Source organism: Suricata suricatta, chromosome 13, assembly GCF_006229205.1.
Source record: "Suricata suricatta isolate VVHF042 chromosome 13, meerkat_22Aug2017_6uvM2_HiC, whole genome shotgun sequence".
NCBI classification, from domain to species: Eukaryota; Metazoa; Chordata; class Mammalia; order Carnivora; family Herpestidae; genus Suricata; species Suricata suricatta.
This window is the reverse complement of record NC_043712.1, coordinates 33,028,313-33,051,763: the sequence shown is the minus strand read 5'-3', so window position 1 is coordinate 33,051,763 and position 23,451 is coordinate 33,028,313. Positions and strand designations below refer to the sequence as shown.

At 49.4% G+C, this 23,451-nt stretch overlaps 1 protein-coding gene and 1 non-coding gene across 2 annotated transcripts in view; both read left to right on the top strand.

Annotated features, from left to right (window-relative positions):
• The first annotated feature begins 10,175 nt into the window (after window positions 1–10,175).
• TMOD1 (tropomodulin 1) overlaps window positions 10,176–23,451 on the top strand; it is a 75,812-nt gene continuing 62,536 nt past the window's right edge. Inside the window, exons 1-2 of the mRNA XM_029920429.1 lie at window positions 10,176–10,294; window positions 20,844–21,010. Coding sequence (XP_029776289.1) covers window positions 20,891–21,010 — 120 coding nt within the window. The 5' untranslated portion in view covers window positions 10,176–10,294; window positions 20,844–20,890. The remainder of the gene's footprint in view (window positions 10,295–20,843; window positions 21,011–23,451) is intronic.
• LOC115277152 lies at window positions 23,180–23,286 on the top strand. The gene has a single exon (XR_003902258.1). It is a non-coding gene; the product is annotated as a U6 spliceosomal RNA (small nuclear RNA).

The following is a 23,451-nucleotide window of genomic DNA, read 5'->3' as shown; positions in this document are numbered from 1 at the left end:
GGGCCCGGGGTACCCCTCGCGCTCGCGGGGCTCCCTGCCCCCGCCCCGGGGCCCCAGCCATATCTGGGCAAAATATTCAGCTGTCGCCGCCGCCGCCAAGAGGGACTGAGCGTGGCTCCCTCTATAAATAGCCGCCGCCTCGGGTTGCCTCCCGGGCTGGGGAGCCGGGGGTTTCGGGGTCCGGAGCCCCGCGCTCGCGTTCGCGCCGCTAGGCTCCCCGAGCCCCAGCCTGGGCGCCCTCTTCTCTGGCCCTCGGCGCCGTGTCTGTGAACGACAGAAGGATCCATGCGCGCTCGGAGAGAGGCGCCAGGGCCGGGGTCCTGGCGGTGCGGCCGCCCCCGCCACCCACCAACCGCTCGACCCCCGCGCGGCGGGGTTCCGCGCCCGCGGGTACTCTGCTGGGGACAGGTGCCCGCCTGAGCCCGGCCCCGAGGCGTGGCCCTCCTCCGGCTGCCGAAAGTTTGGGGGTGGGAGTGGGACGTACGTGCCTGGTGGACCGGGAACCGGGGTTCGGGCTGCGCCTGTTTGAGGCTGGAAAAGTTTCCCAAACTGCGCGAGATGACGCGGTTTAAAGCACATGATACACAGACGCATTTCGGGCCAAGGTAGAGCGGGCAAGCGCCTGGAGGCAGAAGCCTCTTCGCTGTCGCCAAGTCACAGGGTGGCCTTGGCGAGCCCCTTTCCTGGGCCTCAGTTTCCCTATTTGTAAGGGCGGGATTTGGTTCGGGAGATGGAGCTAGGCGTCTTGGCGGTGAGAGCAGCAGGGCGTGCTCTTGACCGCTAGTGCTCCCCGACACCTGTTCATCGACTCTGGCCTGGGACGCTGCGAGCACAGTCGCATTGTGGAAAGAAACTGGACACTGTGGCAGTCCCTCTGACTCAGGCCTATGCTGGGACCTATTAGGGCCCTCGGAATAGCCTGGGTCCTATGCCTCCAGGAAGAGCGTCCCGCGGTACTTACCTGCACTTCCACTGTGAAGCAGCCATCACCCTTGCAAAGCAGCGTGTGACTCAAACAGCTTTTGACCCAACGAACTGGGCAGGACCAGAGGCTCCAGTCCAGCTGCTCCCTGGCCTCAGTTTCCCCATCTATAATGTGGCCTTGGAGCCATGAAAGCATCACACCCTCCCAACCCCCCAGCCCCTTCCTGAGATACCTTAAGGACTATGTACTTGGTCTCCACCTTCACCCTGTCAGACTCTTAGAGATGACCTAGCCCAAGCTTTTCTGTATCAAATCACAGAACCAGATTCTAACTTAGTTCTGGGCCCTCACAGGGAGCATCCCCCAAATCTTCATCTTTCTCCCAGTGATGGCATTTATTTCGACAAGGGCTGCAGCTATTTTGACAAGGGCCACAGAACCCCCTGCTCAAGGTCACATGCTGCTGGACACACCAGGAGGCCTGCAGGCTTCACTAACCTTTCTCATCTCTTTCCTGCCCCTTCTTGCTGCTCAAGCAGGTCTTGGCCATCTGTGAGCACACCAATGCCCCCTCTTTGTCTGCTGCTGTCCTGGACTTTCCCTTGCTCAGACAATAGCACTCTCATTCTGAAATTTCACTTTTCTTCTATTATATTTATTCTATTACTTCTATTACATATTTTCTCTAAACCCACCTCAAAACCTCACTGATAAAGAAGTAAGGGGAAATGAAGACAAATAGAGGCTCATCGACTCGAGCCATGAAACAAACAGGCAAAATGAAAGTGAGGAATGTTGTCACTTGATGTCTTTGCTCCCTCTAATGAGCCAAACTTGCAAACACTTTTTCCACCGTCTTGGCCCCCGAGTTGCTCCCAGCCTAAGTGGAAAGGCAGTGTCCTCTAAAAATAGCCTCCACCCCACCTTATCAGAGCCTCACACCTTCTCCCTCATCCAGGGTATGGCTGCTTCTTGAAGTTCAGCAAAAATGCAAAAACGGGGAGTAGGTAGTGGCAGCTCTGAGTAACAGGAGGGTGGACTGGCCTGGAGGTTAGGACATGTGGCTCCAACCCCAGCTCTGCTTGGGCTTTGAGGGGGTGGGCAAGATGGTCCCCAGTAGACCTGGAGTCAAGAGAGCTCAGAGGTTCCCTTGGAAGACTTGCTAGCATGAGAAAAGTGGAATGCCAGGGATGAAGCAGGGGAACCCACCCCGTGAAGAGGAGGGAAGGCGCAGGAGAAAGTGGATTCCCAGGAGAGAGGTCATCAGTGCCAGTTGCCACAGAGAGACAGAGGGGCTGGGGACTGGGAAGGGGCCACCAGGATTGGCAGGTGGTCATGGGTTACTTTGGCTAGGGCATTGTAGAGGGGTCAAAAATGGGAATCTGTCACTGCTTTACTGAGGCCAGTGACCCAGCCTGTCTGTCTGAGCCTCAGTTTCCTCCTCTGGGAAATGAGGATAATAATAGTACCCATTTCATATGGGTTGCTGTGGGGATTAAGTGCAGAGGATATTGGGAAAGCCCTCAGCCCAATGTTTGGTACCTGCAGTGATGTTTCTGGTGTTCGTGAGTGGAAGAGACAGAAGCTAATGGGAGCTCGAGGCATAGGGACAGGGAGGTCAAGCCATTCCTGAAAGCTTGGCTGAAAAAGGAGGGGAAAAGGAAGATTGTGGGAGCTGGAGACAGGCACGGGCGTGAGGCAGGTGATTATGGAATGAGGCTTGTGAGAAGAGGTAGAGAAGGACTCGGCAGGGGAAGAGGGTGAAAAGAAAATCTGAGGAGTGTGCATGTGGGAGCACCAGGTCCTGCCTTAACCACCTGCTGCGCGTCAAGGGCTCTAGAGTCGCATTCCTCTAGAATCAGGATGAGCAAAGAAATGAGGTAAAGTAAAATGAAGCTAGTCCTGGCTCAGACGCCTGCGTACCCTTGGCAGACTTCATCTGTGAAGGAGGGTGGTGATGGGCCATGAAGGGTAGTTTGACTCTGCCCAGGAGCCTTGTGACCTTGGCTTGCTTATTTCTGAAATGACATCATCTATCGATGACTCCTGCTGAGTCCAGGAGTCATAATGGCCTTTCCAGTCAATGTTTTGATTTCTCAGTCTTGCTAATGGACCAGCCAGGCTGCCAACATTTCAAAAGAGGCCAGTTCACTTTTCACTTAAAGCCAGAACACCAAATAGATCAATTATTTGGCTATTCAGAGCCATTATCAGTTTAAAGCCACAGTCCTGTTTCTCTGGGAAAACATTGAACCAGAGAGCATAATTCTGGGGCCATTTCCTCTCTCTTGTTTTGTTTTATAAAATCCTCCTTTGGTTAATCGTGAAAGGACCAGACTCTCTTTGCTCTTAATGATAATGAGAGAATGAGCTCATCGGAGTCAACCTAGGACACATCTGGGAGGTTTTCTTCGATGTTAGGAGGTGCTGGGTCCTTGCCTGATCCAAAAAACTAAACAAACTCAAGCATTTCTTCTGTGTCTCTTTTCTTGCATCCTTTTGTTTTTTCTCTCAGAGGAAAACAGATCTGTGAAAGGCTGAAGTTACTATGCAGGGGGTGGGAGAGGTGGGGGAGGCCAGACAAGCGCATGCACGCACGTGTTCCCGCCTCAGGCCATCTTCTCAGGGTCCCCCAGCCTGACTCACCACTCACCCTGGGGCTTCTAGAGTGGTGACCGCAGGGCCATTCCTGGAGATGATACAGATGGGGATGCGTTGTGGCCACAGGGGTGTTCGCCCTCCATGTCCCTGGGAACTGAGGGAGGCAGCAATGCCTCTTGGCATCACTCAGCCTCCTTAATGGACTCATCTCATCCCATGCCTTAAATGGTGGTGCCACTCTCAACCCTACTCTCTTTCCACCCCACACCCTCCTACGATCCCATTTACTCCCATGGTCCAGCCACCCCCTGCAAACTCAGAGCTCCCACATTCGTCACCCTGGGACTGCTCTCCTCAGCTCCAACCATCTGTCACTCCTATCAATCGGACAAAGCCAATAGGGCATCCCAAAGGCATCTCACACCCAACAAGCCCGACCCAGACCCATCACCCTGTCCTCCTCCAGCGTCCCCCATCTTGGTTAACGGTAACACCATCCACTCGGGCACCGAGCCAGAGATCTCCCTTCCCTTTGCCACCCCATTTATTTGGTCAAGTCCTGTCAATCCTGCCTTCCTGAATATTTCTTCTATTCATTTCTGTCTCCATGAATGGAGTTGGAAAGTACTCCAATCGTGACTCCAGTTGAGTATTTGCCATCTCTCTCCTGAGCTATTGTCAGGCCTTGTAAAAGTCTTTCCACATCAAGCCTTTTCTTCCGTACGGCTGTATAGAAATGTGGCTCTGACGGTGTTATCCTCTCCCTTCAGGGACTCCTCGTTTCCTATCAGGTCCCTTAGCAATGAACCCAGGATCATCAAAGACCTGGCCCCAAGCTACTTCTCCAAAACCACCTCTTGGCACTCTAGCAAGTGCTCCTTCCCTTCTGGCCATGGTGCAAGCATCATGCCTTCGTGGCTGCCTGTCCTTGGCCCTGCTGTTCCTTCTGCCTGGAATGCTGTTCTCTCCCTTCCCAACCTGGCAAACTTGTAATCATCTTTTAAAACAAAGCTCTTCATTGCCTTACCTGTGCTCCCTCAGCCCCTAAATGGACCTCAGAGCACCAGCCATAGTGTGTTCTAAATGGAAGCATCTTCTCACATCCTCATCTCTGGCCGGACTGACAGCTTCTTGAAGATGGTTTATGGCTCCTTTGTTTCTGCTTCCCCAGCATTCCAGAACTTGGCATAGTGTAAGTACTTTATGTGATGATAAATTACTGACCATTGAATGGATGAATGAGGAAACGGGTCTGCACATGAAAGCCCAGTGATGGCCGTGACAATCGCAAACCATCAACCAGCACCTACAACACGTTTTCCCACAGAACCATCAGCTCCGTGAGGGCAGAAACCACACCTGGTCCGCTCCCCCACTGACTCCGCAGCCCCTGTCAGCCCCATCGCAATAAATAGAGTGAATCCATGATCTCGTTTGAAACTCAGGAATCCTGTAAGGGAGGAAGGGCAGGTATTATTAACCCCCTTTTGTTGATAGGACAGGGAGCCCAAGTAGGAATTATTCCACGTCTTCCAATTGGGGTGGGTATTCCAGAAAAACTCCAGTGCTTCCCAGGGTTTGGGAAGCTTGAGAAGTAAGAGTCCTTGCACTCTATCTTAGGGCCTCTCTAGCATGTGAATCATTTGGGATCTGATTAAAATACAGACTCGGGGGCGCCTGGGTGGCTCAGTTGGTTAAGCGTCCGGCTTCGGCTCAGGTCATGATCTCACGGTTTGTGGGTTCAAGTCCCGCTTCGGGCTCTATGCTGACAGCTAGCTCAGAGCCTGGAGCCTGCTTCAGATTCTGTGTCTCCATCTCTCTCTGATCCCCTCCTGCTCACGCTCTCTGTCTCTCAAAAATAAATTAAAAGAAAAATTAAAATACAGACTGGCTCAGTAGGCCTGGGGAGGGGTGTTCTGAAATACTTAATTTCTAATTAGCTCCTTGTTCCTAATAAGCTCTAATCATTTTATTAAGCAATAGACTTAATTCCTACTAAGCTCTAATGAATACCTAGTAATGTGAAGCTTGTCCTGTATACATAGATCCCCACACTTTGAACACCAAGGTGAGCGCTAGTCACCTCAAAGTTTTCCCTTGGCTATTGCATTAAGACGTTGTTTTTATTAAAATCTACAAATGAATTCATTTAAGCCCTGACTCAAACTCCAGGGCTCTTTCTGGGTTATTGTTTTTGTTTGTTTTTATTGGAGCATGTGCAGGACCCCCGTCATGGAGCCTGATGGGGCAGGTGGTAGGGGGCCCAGAACACAGCAGAGCACGTAGTGGGAGGGGGGAATGGGACAGGCAGGTGGCTGGGGCTCTAGTGATGGGGCACATGGCTGCAGCATGGCTGGTGAGGATAGGGCCCCAGGCATGGCCTGCTGCTGGAAGGGTCAGGCTGAGCCGTGGTGGGTTATTTCCATCTTCTGCTACCTCCCCTCCTCTGCATTCTGGAGAAATTTAGGCCCAGGCAGGGCTTTCAAGTCCCAACTGCCCAGCTTGGAACCTCTCCTCAGACTCTTGTGTCTCCTTGCCTTTTTAGGGCACCACCACTTACAGGTGTGGTATCTGGGAGCACCGGACGAGTGCTCCCAGTGCTGTGGTGGGGACCCAGAGGCCTCCCTCAAAACCACTCGGAAGAGGGATGTCTGGCTGGCTCAGTCAGTTAAGTGTCCGACTTCGGCTCAAGTCATGATCTCATTGTTCGTGAGTTTGAGCCTCGAGTCAGGCTCCATGCCGACAGCTCAGAGCCTGGAGGCTGCTTCAGATTCTGTGTCTCCCTCTCTCTCTGCCCCTCCCCCATTCACACTCTGTCTCTCTTTCTCAAAAAAAAAATTAAAAAAAATTTTTTTAACCACTCAGAAGATAAGGGTGAGTGGGACCTGAAGAGGGACTTGTTCCTTGCAAACCCAGGAAGATTTAAAAAGTCAGATTGGATAACAACATCGTATGCATTTGTTTATGGTTTTCTACTGCATTCCATTTACACCATTGAAAGGGCTGAGATGGCTTAAAATAAACCTGCACAGACAACGTAACTGGTAAGAATAGAAGTTTTAAAAAGACAGGGCAGCAAGCTTGAAAATCAGGATCGTGAAACCCCGAGAACTGATGGGAGCCGAGAGCTTTGCTCCAGCAGAGCAAATGCATCTGTGCCCCGTAGTTTGCCTGTCACCTCAGCGGGCAGCTGGGTTCCCTTGAAGGCTGCTCAGTAGCTCAGGTTAAGAATGCCCAACACAGAATAAGGAGAGGAAACTCAGCCAGCGTCTTGGCTGAGATGGCAACTGATTTTGAACACCCAAGTCAGCTCCGGGATGAATCACAATAGCCAAGGGGAAAGGGAGACGAGATGAACTGGGGAATGGTTGGTGTCTGATGAACACCAGCCTTTCAGGAGAGAGAGGGGTCTTCTGAGCCCTCGTTCTCATAGTATATGTCACCATGGAACATTCGGTGGAAGGCAGTTTAGCATAGTGCTTACGAACATGGACTCCGGGGGCACCTGGGTGGCTGAGACTGTTAGGCATCCGGCTCTTGATTTTGGCTCAGGTCATGAGTTCAAGCCCCACATCAGGCTCTGTACTGACAGTGCAGAGTCTGCTTGGATTGCTCTCTCTTCCTCTCTCTCTCTGCCTCTCTGTGTTTCTTAAAGTAAATTCATAAACTTAAAAAAAAAGAAGAAGAACATGGACTCTGGAGAGCACCTCCCTAGGTTCAAATCAAAGGTCTGCCTGTTACTGGCTGTATAAACTCAGGTAATTTTAAATGCTCTGTGCCTCAGTTTCTCTTTCCATAAACGGGGTTGTTGTGGGGACTAAATTAGTTATTATATGTGAATCTTTAAGACAGTACCTGGGATATTGTTAGTCGGACACAAGTGTGGGCTATTATGGGAAGGCAGCATTGAGCCGTGATGATGAATATAGTTAGATTGAAAATGTCTGGATTCAAATCTGGGCTCTACTACTTACTAGCTCTGTGACCTTGGTCACTGTATTAAGTTACATAGTGTCCCCCCCAAATCATGTCCAGCTGGAACCCCAGAATGTGACCTTATGTGGAAATAGGGTCCTTGCAGATGTATTTAGTTAAGGCGAGGTCTCACTGGGTTAGGGTGGGCACTAAATCCATTGACTGGTGTCTTCATAAGAAGAGGAGTGGACGTAGCGGGGAAGGAGGGCCTGTGATGGCAGTCAGTGACGTAGGTACTCGCCTAGGAATGCCAAGGAGGACTGGCATCACCAGAAGCTAGGAGGGAGGTGTGGGACAACAGATTCTCCTTCCGAGCCTCCAAAAGGAACCAGTCCTGCTGACATTTGATTCCCAATTTTTGACATCCTGAGCTGCAACAGAGTAAATTTATGCTGTCTTAAGCCATCCAGTCCGTGGTAATTTGTTATGGCAGCCCTAGGAAATTAGTACAGTCAGATTACCTCAGTTTCGTTTCTTCATCTGTAAAACAGGGATAAAAACGTACCTACTTCACAGTTACTAAGATTGCACGACATGGTCTATATAAAGAGCTTATCACCGTGCCTGTTATGTGGTATGTACAGAATAGCGCTTGCTATTATAAGGTACAGTGACATTCTGGGCAGTGACAGCCCCGGGGGTGGGGTAACAGCATTCTACTGTATGTCTGCATTAGCACCCAAGGCCCCATGGATGAACTTTCATGTGGTTCCCAGTGTTGTCCTAATATAGATAATAACCAGATGATGTGCACATATATCTTTGTACAATTCCAGGAGTAAACAGGAGGATAAATTCCTAGAAGTGGAATTGCTGAGTCAAAGGACGTGTGCGGTAGGGTAGATAGGGCTTAGCTTGCCTCCAAAGAGGGGAAACCAGTGTGTGCTTCTAGTGTGGGTGACAGTGCCTGTCTCCCCCACATCTTGTGAACACTGGGAATTCTCAGGCCTTTGCATCATTGTCAGTGTGATAGATGAGAACTGATGGCTCGCTTCTCAATTTACCTGTACATGATTGTGCGGGAGCTTTTTAGCCATTCGTATTTTTATGTGAATTGCCCATTCCTTTCCTCATTCTACATTTTCACTGGGCTGGTTGTGTGGTTGTTTCTGGTTTGGCTTGGTTTAGGTTTTTGGTAAGACTCCGTCTGTTAAATAAATGATCTCTTTGTTCAGTGTGCAGCAAGTAAGCCCCCCATTTGCCATTTGCCTTTTGGTGTTGTTCATGCTAATTTTTATATTGATTTTTCAGAAAACACAAAAATGAGCTTCATACGCTGTACCTTATGTTAACACCTGCCGTGGGCAAGGTGACAAGCTGTGGTTTTGTAAAATGGAGAATGAGGAGAGGAGTGAAGTCCACAGGCTTTTCTACCAGCCAATTTTTATTCTACTGGTGCTTTTGCTTTATGGCTGTCCAAGCCAGGAATAATGCTAGGCATTCATTCATTTACTTCACAAGCCTGCCATCAGCACCTGAGAGGTGCAGGCTTCCTGTTGCACCATGGGGGAGAGAGAGAGGCTTGCCCTCAAGTAGCCTCCAAAGGGGTGGAGTAAGTCGACGCTTCTGATGTCCTCTCGCATTCGCATGAAGGTATTTGTCTTGCTAGGCCCTTTTCAACTGGAGAACAGTCAAACCAGGGGCGCTGCAGAGAAGTGGGGAGAAGAGCCCCCGAGCGGACTGTGACATGGTCTGCAGGCCAGCTGTGGTTGGGAGATGGTTTTAGAACCCTTTCCTGGAACCCTGTTGCTTAGTGATTCCTGCAGTGACTCAGACACTGTGATGTCCTCAAGAGACACAAAATGAAAATACAGCCTGGTGCATGCACACACATGCATGTGGCCTTTCTAATTCAAACCGTTGGCCAGTTTTGACAGATGTGTAGACCTCTGAAGCTCAGTGTGGCCTGGGACGGGGCTCATAGCAACTGCAGAAAGAGGCGAAGTCAAACACTGTGTTTAGTTTCCCTGCTTTTTCAGCAGGTGCTTTCCCGCATGACTAAGAGGATGAGATCAGCTGGGGAGAATAAAAGCAAACAGGCCAAAAAACAAGTCTTTTGAAGATAGCTGGTCTCTGAGTCCCCAGCCTCCCCACTCAGAGGTCCCAAACATCTTTCATAATGGAATCAGGCCTTCAATCTCATCTTTCAACTCCCCCAACAACCACCATCCATCAGGATGTCAGCCGTCTCTGGAAGGCCTCATCTGGGACCGTGTCATCTCTGCTCACGTGCCTGTGGTAACCCTCCCCACCTGCTCCAGAATCAGCCCGGAGCATCTTTGTCCATTTTTGTTGTTGTTGTTGTTAAAAAGTTCCTTACACAGATCGTAAATACACGTCCCGGTCATCTCCATAATCTAGGTCTTCTCCCTGCTGGGGACCCACAGACCCCATCTGCTCCTTCTTCCCTGTCAGCGCCCTGCAGGGTTGAAGACTGTGACTGTGTCTCCCTTGGTCCTTCAGCTGTTCGTCACATGGCTCCCTGCTCTCCTTCTCTGGACTTAGCCCCACTCATGAGAGAAGGTCCAGTTCACAAAAGAGGCCACACACGTGGCCAATAAGCACATGAAGTGTATTCAGCATCATTAGCGATCAGGGAAGTGCACAAGGAGATACCACTACCCACCTGCCATTGTGGCTAAAATGAAACGTACTGACCATAGCAAGAGTTGATGAGCTTGCAGAGCACCTGGGACTCTCATACATCACTGGCGGAAATGTAACATTGTGCAGTTACTTTGGGAAACTGAACTAAATGTGCTCTTCCTCCACAAGCCAGCAATTCTACTCCAGGTATGTACCCAAGAGAAATAAGCGATTATTTCTACCAAAAGACATTTGTAGCCCTATTTATAGTTACCAAATACTAAAAATAACTTAAATATTCATTAGGAGTAAAGAAATACATTATATAATTCATTTAATGGAATAGTATATACATCAGTGAAAAAGAATGAACTCACAACATAGGTGAATCTCACAGATGTAATGTTGAATGAAAGAACTGGCACCTGGGTGGCTCAGCCAGTTAAGTGTCGGCTCGGGTCATGATCTCATGGTTCATGAGTTCAAGCTCCACATGGAACTCTGCACTGACAGTGTGGAACCTGCTTGGGATTTTCTCTCTCCCTCTCTTTCTGCCCCTCCCCTGCTCTCTCTCCAAAAAAAAGAAAGAAAGAAGAAGACAGATACAAGAACATACCCACTTTGTGTTTTCATTTACATGATGTTCAAAAACACTTGAAGCTAATCTGTGGTTTTAAAGGTCACAGTAGTAGTTCCCTTTGAGGGAGATGGATGGAAGGAGGTATAAGAGCTGGTGCATTGGAAATGTCCAGGTGTAGACATGAAAAATTCAGGGAGCTGTACTCTCCAGACTTACACACTTGACTATATATAAAACCAGTACCTTAAGAACAAAAGAAAAAATTCAACCCCCCGAAGCAAAGAGTGGGGGCCCAGAGCTGAGCCCCAGCAAGAAGCTGAGCAAGACCGCCATTGCCTCACTTTGATCACTGTCCTTGGACCAATGCAGCTGAGATCCCACCATGATCTGGGGGGCCGGTGTCCCACACTGTTGACTTACCCTGGGTCAGCTATCGCTTCAGAGCCTCTAAATCCTCCTCGCGGCTGCTCAGCTCTGTCCACCCGTGAGGTGCTTGTGGGGTTGGCTTGTTGGGCCTCAGGCATTGTGAGACCAGGAAAAAGGGAAGGAAACCAGGAATCTGAACTGTATAATCCTTTATCTCATTTCCTCTGTACAGCACCCCTTGTGAGGTGAATGTTGTGCCTTCACTTTAAAAACAAATCCACGAATCTCAGAGCCAGGCAGGGGTTCTAGCCCAGCTCTGTGTGAGCTGTAGTCCAAGCTTTACCTTTCACCTGGCTGACCAGAGAGGAGGCCTCATCTATAAAGTGGGGCCCATGGCCTAGCTCGTGCCCCTGGTGGTGGATGAAGAGACCATGTGTGTGACACGACCCCAGGGATTTCTATGTGAGTGTTGTCCTCCCAACTTATTGATAAGCTTCTTGAGGACCAGAAAATAACTTAATTTCTGTCTGTGCCACAAAGGGGCACCATGCCCTGCACATAGTAGGTTCTCAGTAAATGTCCAATGAATTTGGTTGTAGGAACTGAGCTCCAGAGAGGTATAGCAACTTGTCCAAGGTCACACTGCAAGTCCTCAACCAGTAGGACTTGTAACCAGACCCCCTGACTCCCATCCTGATTCTCCTGCCGCCATTGCACAGGGGCCCCAGCTTCCCGTGGCCCCGGGGACTGGAGATCTTGACAGGTTGGAAGATACTAGGGAGGAAGGAAAGGACTAGCGAAGAGGAGACAAGGCCGAGTCTGGCCCTGGGCCCTCAGGGTGTGCGTCCTGGGAAGTAGGATGGGAACAGGTCGTGGGCTATGCAGTTGCAGCCATACTCTCAGAAGGACCCTGGGCTTGAGGAAATGCCCTGCAGTTACTCTATTGAAATTCTTAAATTTACCTTTGGGTTTGTATTTGTAAGTGAAGTCCCATGGCCAACAGAACATGCACCAGGGCTTGGCGCCTTGGCCTACACGAGGTCTCACCTCCTGCTGCCTCTCTGCTTCCTGGGGACAGGTTCTTAGACTCCAGCTGCTTCACCTCCGGGTGCCCCCAGATGCCACCAGCACCCCCTCCCCCGTTCCCCCTGCCCAGCTACCGCTGGGGGTCTCTGGTGCATTCAGCTGGCAATTCTGCAGGACAAGGCTTTGTCCACACCTGGTCCAGGCACCTAGTGTCCCAGCACAGAGGTCGGATGCCCTTGGATGGCCCATTTATGTGCATTGGGGCAGTGACCCACCGTGGGAAGGGGAGATGCCTGGCTCCACTGTCTGGCCCCGCATCAGGACAGGGTAGGTGTGTCCTGCTTCCGGGGTGGGGGAAAGGGAATTGGCAGCTAGTGGACTTGGTGTGCCCACTTGTGTCACAGCACATGGGCACCTGTGTGATCAAGACATTAAATAATAAGAAAACTCTATGGCAGATCAAGAGCAAGATCATGAAAAAAAAAGCAAAGCTTTATATCTTGGTACCTTTAATGGCACTTTTTTCCTGATTTTGAACAGAGGACCCTATAGTCTTATTTTACACTGGACCCAGACCCAGCAAATTCGGTAGCCAGCCCTGCCTGGGAGGACCTTTCAGCAGGGCTGGGTGAGGGGTTAGGCCTCATGCAGGCACTCCCTAGGGAAGCAAGATGGCAGGGGATGGGGGCCTCAGAGGGTGCTCTCTGGCCGGATCTCATCCCAGGGGACAGCATGCCGCAAGGCACACTCACTTCTTGCCCTGCAGGGGACACGGAACTGCAGGCATGGAAGTGGCTGAGGTTTTATAAGCTGCAAATGTCTCCGGATATTGTGTAGTTATTGGTATAATTATTGCATCACATTCTAGGACCCTGTTTTAAACCTAACTATTGAACGGGGTGCCTGGGTGGCTCAGTCAGTTAAGCGTCCAGCTTCGGCTTAGGTCATGATCTCACGGTTCGTGGGTTCATGCCCCACATGGGGCTCTGTGCTGACAGCTAGCTCGGAGCCTGGAGCCTGTCTTCAGATTCTATATCTCCCTCTCTCTCTGATCCTACCCTGCTCATGCTGTCTCTTTCTCTCTCTCAAAAATAAATAAAACATTAAAAAAATTAAAAAAATAAACCTAACCATTTAAGAAATTAAGCCCCCCAAAGCCTCCATTATCTGTGTGTCTGCCCCTTCCATACCTTACCTGGCAGTCCCTACCCCCCACCAACTAGGGTTGGTTGACTTCTACCCTGGTGGGTCACTGGCTTGGGGTGGAATTGGTTGTCCCCGGCCTGGATCCCTGACTGACCTGCACTGAAGGCGCCCACACTATGACCAAGCCGGGGCTGCAGAGCTGGTCAGAAGGTGCTCCCGCCTGCAGCTCCGGGGCCCAGCCAGTGGGGGATGGGGTATTGAGGGGGTGGGAGCACAGTGTTCCCCGCCAGGCAGGCAGCATTGCTTCCCCAGCTCCCTAGGAGGCTGTGCAGGGAGAGGCCAGCCCCTCCAGTAAGGGGGGGGGGATCCTTTTCTCTCTGGAGGGCCTGTGCCTCCAGGACTTAGCAGGACTTCCAAGGGCATGGAGGCTGAGAGGACATCCTGGAGGACTGAAATGTCAGGGGTGCCTGGGACAAGTGGTCTGGCACAGCCGGAAAGGGAAGGCCTGGGCTGGATCAGAAGCTGAGGAGGCCCAGAGGCCACCAGCTCTCCGATGGCCTTGAACCCCAGCCCAGGGAGTTTGCTATCTGTCATTGTAATGAGGGCTATTGAAGGTGGCTTTCAGCTTGGGAGCAGCATCAGATCTGCTCCTCAGAAAGATCATTCAGAGGCTGAGTAGGGTGTGGACAGGAAGGTAGGGGAACTGAGGCAGGGAGACAGTTTTGGGGGGCTGTTGTGACAGCATAGACTTTAGAAAGGCAAGCCCCTTACAAAAGGAGAGAGGGGACAGATAGGGTGTATCACAAAGGCTGACTAGAGTATGATTCCAATTCGATGAAGTACCTGGAGTAGTCACATTCCTCGGGACAGGAATAGGGTGGGGGCTGCCAGGGGCTGGGGCAGGCGGGAGGGCAGAATGAGGACTTTGTGCTTAATGGGCACAGTTTCCATTTGGGAAAATGAGCTGGATGGTGGTGATGGCTGCACCATGTGGCAGTGCTTAACCGTTTCCTTAAAAAAGGTTAAAATGGTAGATTTTATGTTACGCACATTTTATCACAATTTTAAAAAATGTTTAAAAAATAAGTAAGAGTGAAAGAGGGAGAGGCCTGCAGGCATGGGCACGTCCCAGAGTGAGGGGAGTGGGAAGGGAGCGTGCCGGCTGGCCCCCTACGGCTGGCCTGGGTGACTGACAGGCTGCACAGGTGTAGGTGCCGTCACCCAAGTGGGGAGAGGGTGGGGGGGAGGCAGGGCCCACCATCAGGGCTGGGCATCTCCGGCCTGGGGGGGGGGGGGGGGGGGGTCCAGAAGTGCTTGGCAGGAGCCCGAGCTGGAGAGATTGGCTGAGAGTCAGTCACCAGCTTATCGCTGGTAATCGACCCCACACAGGAGAAGAGGAGAAGCCCCAGGGGAAGCATGAGACACGAGATGAGGGCAGAACCGAGGGGACAGGGGGCCGAGGAGAAGACTCATCAGGGAGACTGAGGAGCGGGGGCAAAGGCAAGGAGGGAAACCAAGAGGATAGAGTCGGAGCCCTGGCTCTTGTGAACTACAAGACGAAGCACTCATTCAGGGTGCCTGAGTGCAGTGAAGGCGGTGTGCGGTGTGCGGGAGAGAGAGCAGTCCTCCCAAGGACTGTGGGAGGCTTGGGGGGAGGGGTCTCATAGGAATCCAGCATGAGCTCAGCAATACAGGCCTGAGGGAGCAGGGCACTTAGCGAGACACAGCATTCTCCATCTCTCTCTCAGTCCTATGAATTCACCCTCCTCTGAGGACTCTTACTCCCCCAAATGTCTCTTCCCTCTTGGCCTCAGCTTCCATGTGCTCATGGTGGTCTCCTCTCCTCACCCGCAGCTTCCCCTGCTACCTACCTCACTTGCTCCTTATGTGCCAGGTCAGTGCTGTTGTGGGTTGATTGTATCCTCCCAAAACTTGTACCTGTGACTAGGACATTATTTGGAAATAGGGTCTTTGCCGGCGATCAGGTTGACATAAGGTCATGAGGGCAGGCCCAAATCCAATATGACTGGTGTTTTTATATCAAGGGGACATGTGGACACAGACACGTACAGAGCAGGGAGACTGAGCTCAAGGCTGGGAATGCCTGGGCTCCCAGAGCTAGGGAAGAGATGGAAAGGGTGCTCCCACAGAGCCTTCAGAAGGAACCATTCCCAACAACACCTGGATTTTGAATTTCTAGCCTTCAGAACTTAAAGACAAAAATTTCTGTTATTTAAGCCATCCAATTTGTGGTTCTTTGTTAATACAGTCCCAGGAATTAATACAAATGCCAGGAAATAAAAGCTCATTCAACCAAGTCAGCTTTTTCTTTTTTGTTCCAACCTACCTCATGGATAATTGACCAGCCAATCAGTTGGTCGCCCTTGAGACAGGCACCCATTTTGTCCAATCAGCTGAGAGGAGGTGTCACATGCTATAAAGCATGGCTGCCCCCAGAGTGCCTCCTGAAGGAGGGCAGTGGAATCAACTCTCTCAAGAGGAAGAGGGGACCACTCAGGCACTTGGGTTCCTGAAGCCAAGGGGAGAGAGAGAGAAGTGCAGGCTTCAGTGATGAGGGATCATGACTTAAAATCTCTTTGATCAATGTGTCTTCTGAAAGAGGACGTGAAAAGATGGGATCTGAAGAATCAACTTTTTAAATCAGCCTTTCTTCACCCATCATCAAGATGTTCACAGTGCCTGACATAGAAGATGGTATATCTGGAAAATATTCATTTGAACTTATGGCTCAGCCCCTGCTGACCTCAGGAAGCAGAGACTGCTCTAGCGCCTCCTTCCAGAGTTTTCCCCATGGGGGTGGATGCTGGAAAAGCCATTAGCAGAAGTGACTGGACCCACTTCCCATGAAAGATTTAAAAGTGCATTTGGTACTCTAAGAACTTCCCCGTCCCTGCCTCAGAGCTTTCATTTCTGACACTTCCTGATGGATGGCCTCAGCCCTTGACCCACTAATTTTTACTATCCAACCTGCTGAGTTTTATTTCCTGACACAGCTTGTAAATTCTATTTTTTCATATGAAGCAGTAGTTTACGGCTTCTGCCGTTGAGAAGCAGGGTGGCGGGATGTGTTGCTAGTCTAATACATACACTAGATTTAGAAGACTTAAGTCTTTCAATGTGTTTCAAATTTATTGATCTGCCCTTTATTTTTCTTGCCAATTCTTACCCAGGACTCAGTTTATAAAGCAGGTAACAGAGGCACTTCAGATGGGCCATGCCGGGAGCTTCCCCTCTTGGGTTCCCAGCCCCCTCAGACCTGGCCCCATCAGTTTATTTTAAAGATGGGAAAACAAAAGATCCAACAAGAGAAAGGACTTGCCCAAAAGCCAAAGAGCACTAACCCCAAACCCAGATGAGCTCATTCTCTATTAGCACATTTACCAGGGACAGGGCTAGGCAACCGGGACATGAAGACAAATAAGACATAGGTCGCTATCTTAGGGGAGTTACAGTCTGATGACAGTGCACGGGGAGCAGGAGGGCGATGGGAAGGTGACCCCAGCAGCAGCAGCAGGCGTGGGAGCAGCCTCATGATAATGACTTAGAATGTTGAGCCTGCATTGACCATATACCAGCCACAGACTTTGCACCTTATCTGCTTGTTGCCACTTAGTCCTCACAACACCCCGTGGAGTAGATGAGTACTATTACCCTCTCACTGTACAGACTGTCAGTTGACTGATTTTCAACTTTTTATTTTAGCAGCTGAATCCTTTCTTTAAGGGAATCTGATATGGAGCCCCAAATAAACCCCGCAAAACCAGGGTGAGCCCCCTCACTAAGCCTTTCCTCCCTAACCTCCAGCAGGGGCCCTGGCAGAGCCTGAGATCTCCCTGAACACAGATGGGTTTAAAGACCACCCATCTGATCCAATTTTTGGATGTCTCCAAGAGGGATAGGTTACCAGCAGAATTTCCCAGTCCACTTATGCTCATTTTACAGATGAGCAAACAGAGGCCCAGTGGAAGGAAGGAACTCAGCAAGGGTCACCTGGGTAGTTAGCGCCACAAATGGCACTCCAATGAGAATCTTGGGAATCTCAGCCCTGTGTCCATCAGTAACACCTCTTTTATTGAGAAATGGAGGCCTTTTATTAACAACTAGAAACACAATTTCTTCCAAGCTGTATTTTAAAGCCAAGTTTACAATGGGCTCTTCGAATGTGGTTTTCATCTCCTTCCTACCCTGCCCTTCCCCACCTCTGCCCACCCCCCCATCCCTGACCACAGGAGGAGAACCTTGCTTTGGAGAAGCCGTTTCTGGGAGCCAAGTGGGTGAGTGTGGCTTGAAGCTGACAGCTTCATAGTTTACCTTAGGAGTCCTCCATTCCTCTCAGCTTGTTTAATGTCATGCCTCATCAGTCTATAATATTCACAGGACACTTGACATGAGAAAGAGCCTTTAAATCCTCTGAAGTAGGATTTTGCAATCAACAGCACCTTGGAGTGTACGCGTGGAATAGTAACCTCCCTTCCCTGTGTGCACTAAGAGGGAGACTCCTTCAGGAGAGTTAATGATTGCACCCCTCGGGGTGGCATTCCTGGAGGTAGCCTGCCACCCCACCCGTCCCTTTTACAGCAAGCCCCGTGGTCTCCACCCGCTTCTCTCTTCTTGCTTCTTCATGGCTCCTTTTCTTACTCTCCCTTGTCCTGACTCATCCCTTCTCCAGGCTTCATCCATGACTTTTTTCCTAACGATGTTAGTGTATATCATCTAGGACATGTGTCAGCTGGCAAACTGGGAAGCTCCAGGGTCCCAAATCTGTCCTAGCTCATCCTGTCCCCAAGTCCCTTCTTGTGTGAGTCTGAGTGGCCCAGAGGCGAGGCTAAGATGGTTACCCAAGCTTTGTTTCATGAGATTCCCAATCCTGGGAGCAGTTTCCCAGACACATGGTTTCATGGTCAAAGACCAGGAAAATTCTACTTATCACCTATTTCTCTGGGAGACATCCAATGTGTGGAAGCATACCAAAATTTCTGAGAAGTCCTACAGAACTTTGTATGACCCAAAACCTGCTTGAGAGCCAAAAACTGTGTTTTGCAGCTAGTTCAGAGGTGTCTCTGTGAATTAGATCTGGAAGCCTCTGAAACCTTCACTAGGGTCCCTCTTGGTCATAGATCCTCTCCTGGCTCCACTCAAGAAAAGCCAAATTAGGTTATTCTCTGAGAATATTCACAAAGGCTTTTTTTTTTTCATCTATACCAGAGCATTGTTAGCTGCTTGTGCTTTCTTTGGAAGTAAATAGAAATGAATCAAGGGGGACCCATTTATGGTCTGAACATTTTTGGGGTCTGGGCAAAGGAACACATCAGGCTAATCCAATCCATTCTTAGGAGAAAGGATGGCCTTCGGGTTTTGGGTATTTGGAAAGCAAGTCCTTTCTTATCAGGCCAGCTGTCATATTTCTCCTACAAATATGCTCACATGTGTACAAACTTACATTAATCACACATATCTCTCCTTTCTGAAATGGAAGCTTTATCTGTCCACTTAGCGAACTTTGGTTTTCATTTAGGTACACTAGTTGTTTTTAGTTAACAACTATTCCTGCTTTTGTCAGTTGGTCATCTATTCCTAGCTTTCATTTCTCTCTACACTAGAAAATCCCATCAGTCATTTCACAGATGAGCCATGCTGTGTGTGTGTGTGTGTGTGTGTGTGTTTGCATAGGGATCTAAAAACACAAACTGCTGTGACAAAGGAGATACTGATTGTATTTGTTGCTGGGACTACTGTAACAAAATACCACAAACTGAGTGGCCTAAACAACACAAATTTATTGTCTCAAGGTTCTAGAGGCTAAAAAGTACAAGATTCAGGTGTCAGCATGGTTGGTTCCTTCCAACACTGTGAGGGGCCACTGCAGGCCTCTCCGTCCACTTCTGGTGGTTTGCTGGCAGTCTTTGGTGTTCCTTGGTTTGTTGGAAGCATCACCCTGATCTCCATATTTATCCTCCCATGGTGTTCTTCCTGTGTGTGCGTGTCCATCCAAATTTCCACTTTTCATAAAGACACAACTCATGGTGGATTGGGAGCTCACCCTTCCCTAGTATGGCCTCATGTGAACTTAATTAATTATATCTGCAATGACTCTATTTCCAAGTCACGTCACATTCTTACTTGCAGGGTGATGCTGGCCTGCAGATATGCTGGGGGCTAGAACTTCAACATATGAATGGGGGGTGCACACAATTCAACCCGTAACACCGGTCCTGTACACAGTAGTATATTTCATTCTGCAGTCTAAGGAAGCCCCGAGCTGCTGCCTCACTTTTTAGCCCATCAGTTTCAGAAAAGAGAGTTAATGGCTCAGCCTACGTAGGACAGGTGAGAACAGGCTCGAACACAGAGATGCGAGCACCTTCTGCAGCAAGCTGACATTTTCCAAGAGGAGAAGAGCCCGGGGTCTCTTCAGGGCTGTCTGATGGGATAAACAAAGGCACGTAGAACTGGAAACAGGTTCATTTCAGTAAACAAACAAACAAAGCAACCATCCTGTTGTGTGTGTGGCCCTGGGTTGGGCCTTGGGGAGTGGGGGTGCAACAAACTGAGACCCTGCCCCTGGGGAGGCCACAGAAGGTGGATGTGAGCTGAGTGGAGAGGTGCAGACCAGTGCTAGGGCCGTGATGAGCTTTGCTCAGTGAGGGGACACTGAGGTTCCACTGAGGCTTCACAGAGGAGATGATGTGGGAGTGAGCCTTGTCCTGTTATCAGTTTTAGCCGAGAGGGAGGACAGAGAACTTAAGGCAGATCAGGATACAAACGGTGGTTCTGGCACTTCCTGGTGGTGTGATTTGTGGAGTCACTCAACCTCTCTGAGCTGTGTGTCATCATCTGTAAAATGGGGAGAACAGCAAATACCTACCTCAGAGGTTAAACTAGAGGATTCTTGGGCCTCTTGGGTGGCTCAGTTGGTTGAGCATCTGACTCTTGATTTCAGCTCAGGTCATGATCCCAGGGTCTTGGGATCAAGCCCCACATCAGGCTCAATGCTTCAAATTCTCTCTCTCTCCCCACTCCCTCACTCTCCTCCCCTACTCGCTCGCTCTCTAAAATAAAATTTTCTTAATAAGAAAAGAAAATCCTTGCAAAGTGCTTAATGTAGGGCTTGGATATGGTAGTAAAAGTTAGCCATTTCTTGTGGCGGCTTTTTTGTGAGGATCGATTGAGGTGTTACGGGTGCAGAACAGGCATGCAGGGCGTGCTCAGGTGATACCCCTTCCCTTATGCCATCAGCTTTGGCAGAACCTCCAACATTCGTGTTTTCCATCAGGGCATGGAGTGAGAAGGGTGGAGGGTTGTACAGTGTTTGAACTACTTGAAGAATAGAAGAGTTTTCAGGTATCTGTAAGCCCTTTTCAGTCACCTGTTTATTCGGAATTAATGGCTGTGCCAATATAGTCAGTTACAATTTATTCATTCACATGCCATCCGGATTTTTACCTTGCACAGTTTTATTGGAGAATTAATCCAACTTAGTGCGATATTCCACTCTACTAGTTATCATCCTGATAATTCACAGAACATGCCCAGCCACCATGTAAATGACAAGCACGGATTTGCTCTAAGAGAGAAAATCCAAGAAGGGTCTTTCTAAGATTTTTCTCTCTCTGGTAGGTCATAGGATCTCAGAAACTCAGAAGACAAGCACACATTCTCTTACAATGTCATACAGAAGAGAACTAGAGAAATACCGTGACCTGGATGAAGATGAAATCCTCGGAGCCCTCACTGAGGAAGAGCTCAGGACCCTGGAAAATGAGCTGGATGAACTGGACCCTGATGTGAGTAGGCACTAAAGGAGACAGTCGTCAGAAGTACAGGGGCAGCAGCCATTACCACCTGGGGGAGGGACAGAGGCAGACCTCTTACAGCTACCATTTCCTGTTTCCTTTGATGCCAATGACACTGGAATAACAGTACCCTTGCAGGTGTGTGTGTGTGTGTGTGTGTGTGTGTGTGTGTGTGTGTGTGGTGTTTGTCAGGGTTTTCTAGAGCAACAGCATCAGTAGGAGGTGTATTCATATAGGAAGAGAGTTATTACAAGGAATTAACTCACACAGTTATGGAGGCTGACAAGTCCCAAGGTCTGCAGGCACCAAGCTGGAAGTCTAGGAGAGCTGGCTGGCAATGGGGTTCCAGCCTGCGTCCAAAGGCCTGGAGAACCAGCAGAGCTGATGGTATAGTGTCAGTCTGAAGGCCCGCAGGCTCAAGACAAAAGCCGATGTTTGAGTTTGAGTCTGCAGGCAGGAGAAAAATCAGTTACCCAGCTCAACACAGTCAGACAGGAAGAAAATTCCCTCCTGTTCCTGGGAGGGTCAGGGTTTGTTTTGGTTTTGTTTAGAACTTCAACTGATTGGATGGGGCCCACCCACATTAGGGAATATCTATTCCATATACAACCTCCTAGAAGAGGGGCTGAAATCTTTGACATCCCACAAGTTAAGTACTATGTTATAAAATTAACAATACTTAAAATACGACAATATAAAATCAATACCTCTTATGTTACACTGTAAGAGAACGAGAGAAGGGGGAAAACAAAGATATTTGCTTAACACACACGTTCAAAACAGAATGAGGAAACCCTCGTGACAATTTTAGTTCTTGTTTCTCTAACTGGTCACATGATTGGAGCTGGTATTTATAACTGCCTTCTTCCACTCCCCCTTCTGTATTGCCTCTGCCTTTAGCAGGCACCTAGTTGGTCATGATTCTCTGCCTGGTTGGATGACTCAAACCTTCATTCCTGAAGGGTCGGGACCATCAGCAGCCTTGCTTGGATTGGGTTGTTAGAGTTTTCCATTGACTTTAATCACACGACACGGTAACAGTAAGAAGGACCTGAGTAATCTCTGTATTGCAGGCAAATGCTTGCTTACCTCCGTTGTGGGGCTGTCGTTGAGTTCTCCCCTGGTAATCCACAGCCGTCACCCCAGCCCATACAGAAACTCCCTTTCCGCTTATTGGTTCAGTGGTTTGAGGAGCCCAGAGGGGTCAGGAAGCAGTCTTAACTTCCAGTCCAATGGGATCATTATTGTGTCTCCTGGTGTAAGCATTCCTGCCTGTGGAACCAAGACTTCTAGGCCAGAAGAACACAGGGTCACAGGAACAGGAAGCAAAAATTTTGCCAGTGGGTCACCAGGGGTAATAGTGAGGGGTACCACGGCCATTTCTACCCTCGATTCCTGGACCCATGAATCCCGGCGAGGGGAGAACACAGCCTTCCTGAGAACCTTGCTCCAGCCCTATGAGGTACCACTACCTGGTTGGCACTGTTATGAAGTCTGCAAAAGCCAATCCACCATTCTGTCCAGCTAGCTATATTAGGCTAGGGAGGAACATGTGTCAAGGAATCAATTAATGGAGAAATCAAGTACGAGAAGAATCCCTTTCACTTGCGGAATACGTTTTTATTATTGCATCTCATGCTTGGCACATTTAAGGAGTGCGTTTAATGCTCAGAATTTGCCTCTGCAGTCAGAATCACAGTAGCAAGCGGCAGGAGGCTCCCTGATCGAGTCTGTGGTTTAGCCAGCCACTGTGAAGCCACGAGCAGGGTGGACAAAGGGATTCCCAGGTGGCCTGCTAGACAGGGGCCGCACCCTCTATCTACACCCAGATCCCCAGGTCAATGCTCAGCCCAGAGAAAGTAGGTAATGAATATTGCTGAATTAATGGAATTTTCCATTTCACATATTTTTCTAGATTTTAGATTAAAAATTTCAAGGGTGCCTGGGTGGCTCAGTCCGTTAAATCTCTGACTCTTGCTCTCAGCTCAAGTCATGATCTCATGGTTTGTGAGACTGAAGCCTGCATCGGGCTCTGTGCTGACAGTGCAGAGTCTGCTTGGGGTTCTCTCTCCCTCTCTCTCTCTGCCTCTCCCCTGTTTGTGTTCTCTGTCTCTCTTTCTCTCTCAATAAATAAACATTAAGAAAAACTGGAACATTGCAGCGCTTGCTTCAGTAGCACGTGTCCTAATACGGGAACAATCCAGAGAAGATTAGCCTGACACCTGAACAAGAATGACATGCACATTCGTAAAACATTCCATATTAAAAAAAAAAAAAAGAAAAAGGAACATTTCACACCTTATTTTTTTCTTAAACCTGTCATTGTTCAACTGTGGTTTAACAGTGATCCATAAAGAAAAGACCAGTACTATACCATTTCACTCACCCTCAAGCAATGCCAGCTAGTGTAGGAGCAGTGCAGGTTAGCAGGA